This window comes from Centrocercus urophasianus, unplaced genomic scaffold (assembly GCF_019232065.1).
Source record: "Centrocercus urophasianus isolate 14NV4802_14NV808 unplaced genomic scaffold, USGS_Curo_1.0 seq_12, whole genome shotgun sequence".
In the NCBI taxonomy this organism is placed as follows: Eukaryota; Metazoa; Chordata; class Aves; order Galliformes; family Phasianidae; genus Centrocercus; species Centrocercus urophasianus.
In genome coordinates, this window is record NW_024884364.1 from 64,156,538 (window position 1) to 64,163,251 (window position 6,714).

General features: G+C 34.0%; 1 protein-coding gene across 1 annotated transcript in view; it reads left to right on the top strand.

Moving 5' to 3' along the window:
- Positions 1-6,221, top strand: part of NALF1 (NALCN channel auxiliary factor 1) — a 20,643-nt gene extending 14,422 nt beyond the window's left edge. Inside the window, exon 3 of the mRNA XM_042810332.1 lies at positions 5,926-6,221. Within this exon, the coding sequence (XP_042666266.1) occupies positions 5,926-6,221 (296 nt within the window). The remainder of the gene's footprint in view (positions 1-5,925) is intronic.
- Positions 6,222-6,714: the final 493 nt, after the last annotated feature.

The window sequence follows — 6,714 nt, forward strand, 5'->3', positions numbered from 1 at the left end:
GAAGGAAGGAAGGAAGGAAGGAAGGAAGGAAGGAAGGAAGGAAGGAAAAAGAGAAAAAAAGTGAAAGGAGGAAAGGATAAGAAAGGAAGAAAGAATAAAAAAAAAAAAGTAAAATGAAAAAAAATGGAAAAGAAAAAGGAGAAAAAATGTAATTTATAATATGGATTAGTAATTACTTCTTGGAAATTTCTGAAGAACTGCTATAATTGAGTAAGAAGTATTCTAGTTGGAGAAAGTCTTATCTATAATTCCAAGTAGAAAGTAAACTTCCTCTATGAAAGTAGAGTAAGCAGGAAAAGGAATGCCATACTAGCTGACTATTTCTGATTTTCATAGAAATGCATGTGTGGATGTTAGGAACTGCATTGCAAAGAAAAAGAAAGTACTTAGGAGATAAATGTAAACAATTATGGTGTGGTTTTGATTATGGAGTTAGAAAATAGTTTGTGCTAAACAGTCTTTGCACTGTCCCCTATCCCCTCACAATTTTCTTCTACTAAATAAAGGGAAAGATATCAATCTTTCTGTCAGACACTGCTATGGGACATCCAGTTTTGCATATACATTGAAACTGAACTTTTGTTCTCATTTTAGATCATTTTGTTTTATAACCATTTGATTAAATTTTCCAGCGATTTCATGTTACGTTTCTTTGTGCAGCTCAGATATCTGCAATTGCAATCTGCTAATGCAAAAGAGAATCTTATTCAAGATGGATAGTATTACGTCTAGGCAAACATACACACATACACAATAGATTACAATGAATGAATCCTATGTGAAGTTCCAGTTCCAAGTCAAGCTTTTTTGTTGTGACTACTATGAAAACAATATGAATACCAGTGGATCTGTTTTCTATAATGTACATAGTCAGCTTTTTCTCTCTTTTCCTTAGTGCAAATGGAATATATTGAACATTTCTTATCCACACGCTCTTTGAATATGAAAAAGAGAGTTGAAAATATATAGCGCTATGCACATAGAACTGGGAAGAGACTGGAAATATTTCACAACTTCTAATTTCTGGACAGTGCAGTCCAACAGCTGGTCTGAGGACTGATACAGCCCACAGTCAGCTTTTGTCTGACTGGCTGCCATGTCACGGTGGATTAAGAGAAAAGATGCAAAGACCATAGATGTTTTCTTCACAGACAAAATCATTAGTAGGTATGAATCTCCTTACAAGGAACATTTGTTTGTTTTTGCACTAGAATCTGTCACATAAATATCTCATCTGTATGAGTCCAGTCTCACTTTAGAGTCTTGAATATCGGGCTTTCCCATGAAGGAGATCCCACAGTATAATATATTCATTAGTTGCAAACATTTTCTTCTACAAAACGCAATCCAAGCAGTTAGCTTACAGATATCCCTGTATGACATAGCAACACAATCCGTTTGTAGGTATGAACTTTTCCTTTCCTATCATATCACAGCAGTAAATGTTCTCATTAAGTATTGCACAAAGTAGGAACAGAACTAGAGGAGAAGTAGGGAAAACCAGATATTTGCTAGAGGCAAATTATCTCACACTCAACCTGTATCTCAACATAGAAGAGCTAAAGATGTTATTTGTATAGTCTTGAGTGTCAGCTATTTACTTATTTTTCTGACTTACTGGTTGGTTTTATAGGCATACATGCTATTAGAATGAAATTAGTCCCATACATGTTTAAAAAGAAAAAAAAAAAAAAATGCAAGGTAGAGAAAGAAAATAAATATTTCTTGAATGTGTACACAAATACAGGAAAACGCTCCATGGGCAGCTATCTGTAATATTTTCCAACATATAAAGAGAAAGAAAAAACTAAAACACAGCAATCCATATCTATTGCAACCACTGGAATGGAGTCTGAAATGAAAATTAATCTTTTTAAAAGAACTAGACAGCTTTATTCAGAAGTTTAAAATAATCTGTTTACTAAAGAATCTGGCATACTACATTCAACTGTGTTTTCTTCTTATTTTATTTGTCTTCAAGATTTCATTTACATTCAATTTTATCATGCAAAGGGTATAAAATATATACCTAAATAGAAGCATCATGATGTGTCATAGACACAGCAATTTAGAAATTGAGAGGATCATCTGGATAGGATCAAAGAGATCTGGCTTCCAGATCAGATTTAAGCAAGCAATGAAATCTAGTCATATAATGTCTAATGAGTTTCCTTCTGTAGTTGGATATTGAAATCTCAGAAATAATTCCTCAGAAAGAGAAATGTCATGCTGAGTGTTGGCATTTTCTGATACAATGATGTCACTGCTTGATGGATCATTCTTGGCAGGCATGAATTACTTTGTGCATCATAACAAATTGGAGCATTCAAAATTTCTGGTATACTACATTCAACTGTGTTTTCTTTTTATAGTATATGTTCTTTTCTTCAAATTTGATATACGTCTCAAAATAAATCATAAATCTATGTAAAATATGACCATGGTTTATACTAACAGAGAAAGAAAATAAGGAAAAGAACAAAACATTAAAAAAAAAAAAAAAATCTGTTTTATTTCTGTATCTTTCCAAAATACTCATGATCACAAATATATCAGCCAGGCCAGTTTCCTTTGATGGCAAGTACAATTTGCAAAGTGCTACAGCTCCATGGCTATTCTTCTGTGATAGAAACCAACAGGGCTGAGCAAGACCCACTGCCACCAAATCCAGATTCATATACAAGCATGGCACATTCTGACAATACTGGGGTGAGGAGTGGAAATGCAACAATCTTTTCTGCATGTGGACTCCTGTGCAAAAGAAATGCACATGCTCAGGTAGAAACCACAGCATTCTCAGAATTAGCTGGTGATATAGCTGATCAGTAATATATTACATGTTTATGTCACTCCAAAAGTAATGTCTCCTCTTCATTTCTGTGGAAACTACAGTAAATAGCAAGAAAAAAATAACACTACTTGATTGACCAAATTCTCAGCTAGAAGACACTATTTTTCAGTATAGTCACCACCATTATATGATCTGTGTGGATGAGCTGATCTATATGATCTTAATTCGGTGGTATGACAGATGTGCATGGCTCTCTTGGACGTGTATTGTTTCTCACATCACTGTCACCACTGTTGAAACACACCACCCACCTTCTCGCTACCACTATCCATATTGAAATCTCCATTAACTCAAACAAGTAGCCTTAGTTCTTGCATCAGCATTGGTAAACAGTCTACAGATATGACTGTGCTGATAATCACAATGCTATATGCACATCAATAAAATTACTATTACAAAGCAGAGAGATTTCTTTTATAAGGTCTTCATGAGTGATTGTATATTTAAATGGAAAATGATCTGATATCAAAATGAATTCAAGTCCAAAATCTTCCACATGGACTAAGATTTCTTCTGGTGAAATACAGGAGGATGCTGGAAAATAGGGGAAAGGAAATCTAGAACTGAGAATTTTAAATGGAATATGAAAAGCAAAGTAGTTTTAGAGCCAGTAACAGCAGGAGGATCAATTTCAGAAATAAAATTACCCAACATCCAAGCAGTACAGAGTTGATGATACTTGCAAACTGAACTATAAAGACAGAAGAGGAGGTGAGTCTTGATGGTCTTCTGGATAAATGTATCATTTTTATTTTTATCCTTTTCTCGAACTGCGTCCACATGAGATGTTTTCATAAAAGAACAAAATAGTCCATTTCTCCATGCCCTTCCAAGGTTAAAGTAGCCAGCTTTCCAGAGTTCCTGGTAAATGTCATGTCTGTAACCTACTGGATAAATAGACTAAGTGAGGAGTTCTAAGAGGCCAAAATAGATACAGCTACAAATGAGTATGTGGTGAGGCACAAAAATTAAGCTTTCTTATTTTGGTGCAAAACTCTGACTGAATTCATCTAAATGTTCTGCAACTGTCATGAATAGTGGTTCTTGTAGTTAACTGATCATTAAATATGCAACTGCAAATTCAAAGCCTAAATTCAATTGCTGAATTGAAATAAAGAGGAAATTTAATTTTATATTAAGGAACAAGTTCAGTGCAGCCTTGACTGTAGAGCTGCCCTCAATTTATTTATATTTCAGTAAGTGCATATAAACTATTTAAATACTTTTTGATTACTAGCTTGCATACATGGGCTTCTATTTCAAAGGAATTTGGGGTTTTCCTATAACAAGAAAATTTGGAAATAAAATTGGAACAGTAAGAAAGCCCTACTAGGATCAAAGCATTAAGCATTCTCTGTGTCTCTTCAATTACTGTTAATAGTTTGATCTTCTGCAGTCACAGAACAGACTGGATAATTACCTGCTTTGTGGAGTACTTCCAATATGTTACCAAACCACACTGTTAACAAACTTGGGCACTTATAAGCCTCAAAAGATGGGTTTCAGAAAATATGACATTAGCAATAAGACCACTTCATTATAGCAGCAATATTTGCAACAACCAAAGGGAAATTCCAAAATGTAATAGAACAAATCATTTTCAAGGGCTGGTCTAACTGCGTATTTGTAAAGACTGCATGATTTCCTATAAAGTAAACCCTCCCTTTACATGTCATCCAACAATCTGTATCTTTAAAAACTTGATTGAATTTTAAAAATAAATTAAAATTTATTTGGACTCATGTTATGTAAAAAAGAATGTATGTCTAATCTGCATTTTAACATCTTTATCATACCTAATACATTTCTGGTGTATTTGCAGATCAATATTATGGAAGTAGGAATAAAAGAGTTCAGTTGTATCTTATTTTAAGATGTGTGTGATTTCTTAACAGAATATTCACATAATTCAATCAGTGTGGATCTAAGTAGCCTAAACATATAGACTTGTTTTTTGAAAGAAAAGAGATTTCTGTGACACTTTAGACAAAATGTAGTTCTTGTTTCTAGATGTGAAGCTGGTTTAAAAGGCATAGCAGTTAAATAGCTGCTTTCCAAATCTTAATCCTAATATTTCAGCAAAGGTTATTTTACCATGAGACCTCACAATCCTCTAAGGTAAGTAGCTACTGCAAAAAATATTATAATATCTATTTAATTGGAGAAAGGATATTTTTCCATTGTATTAGACGTTATTGCACTAATCAGGCTAAGCTACGTTCTGATAGTTTAGCAGTGAAAAAGATATACAAGAAGTAAATGGAACACTGGTTATGTTACTCTTCCTCACAATAGTACAAACAGCCCTGGCATTTTCCAAAAAGGTGGTTGTATCTTTTGGAAAAGAAAGGATTTCTCTAAATATTCAAAAATACATATGGAGATCAGGCTGAGTTGTTCAGTGCAGTTCCAAAGGCAGAAATGACCTACTTGTACAATAAGAAATATCAAGAGATCCAATTACTGCTTGGCAAGGAAAGTTTTTTCTCACCTCCGGGATGTACTAGAGAGATCATCACAGATGAAAGAACTCAGCTGAAGTAGTGTAAATAAGCAGAGTTTGAACAGCTTAGATTGGAAACTTCCTATGAAATTATTGGATCTGTAGTAGTTTGAAAATCAATATTGACAATGTTGTCATCATACCAGCATTTGTTATTTTATGTCTACATTTTCCTGGATATTACTGGTATGTGCTCACAGACAGAGGAATAAATTCAAGGCCTTTTTTATTTCTTTGGAAATATCCATTCTGATTAGTTGTTACTTTGTCCAAAAGGAAAAATTTAAATAACAGGTTTTGTTGAGGAACTCAGTGACTTTTTTTTTTTAGCTTCCTTTCTTTCTACAGCCACACTCACTGTCACACTTCTGTTGAATGATCATTAGAGGCTGCTTCCTGTTAGTCTATGCATCTCCCAAAATGGTAAGCATGTGGGAGCCTGAAGCTAATTGAAAGATATGAATCCAATTGTTCAGGCTAAGATATCTGAACTATCAACTGCTCCTTTGACCTTCCAGCTTCTACCAAACTTTTTGAGTCTTTTGATGCTTATTTTGTGTTTACCCTACAGGGCTCTATGAATACTATCCAACCAATGCAGAACCAGAATGCTGTGATGTCAGATGGGGACTATTATCAGATCATCAATCCAAAGGGACTATAAAAACAAGTGGCTCAACAATGTGTCATAGGACATCGCTCACAGTTTCATCAGCATCAAGACTGTGTAACAGCAGACTTAAACTGTGTGTTCTTGTATTAATTCTATTACATACAGTACTAACAGTCTCAGCAGCACAGAACTCAACAGGACTGGGCTTTGGAGGCATAACAACTTTGGAAGATAATTCAACCAATGAGGAATGAAAAAAAGGATTTGTCTTACATGACAGAAACACAAGAGGCCCAAGTGACTACAGTCAAATACAAAAATGACTGAGTGCTTTATCCTCAGATATCTTCTTCAGTGATCTTTTGGGTAAAAGGAAAAGAATGGGCCACTACCCAAACAAGAAGAACACAAGAACACAGCTTTTTATTGACTAAAAGGCTGTATGGTGACTTAAATTTCTCACACCATTTTATACACTGTGTTTTAATGTTTGGAGTTTCTTTTTTTGTTTGTTTTTTGCACTTGTTAATACAGGATTTTATTTTTGGGACAGTTTCTCAAAGCTAAATTAAGTCTTTTCTCTGTCGATATATTTCTAGTCATTGTGTGTGTTCATCTGATAGTTCTGTCTTTTATGTCCTGTCAGTTTCTATTAGAGGAATGACTGCTATGATTCCATGGCATAGTAAAAAAAATAAAATAAAAAAAAAAAATTAAAAAAAGAAAAAAAAGAAAAAAAGAGAAAAA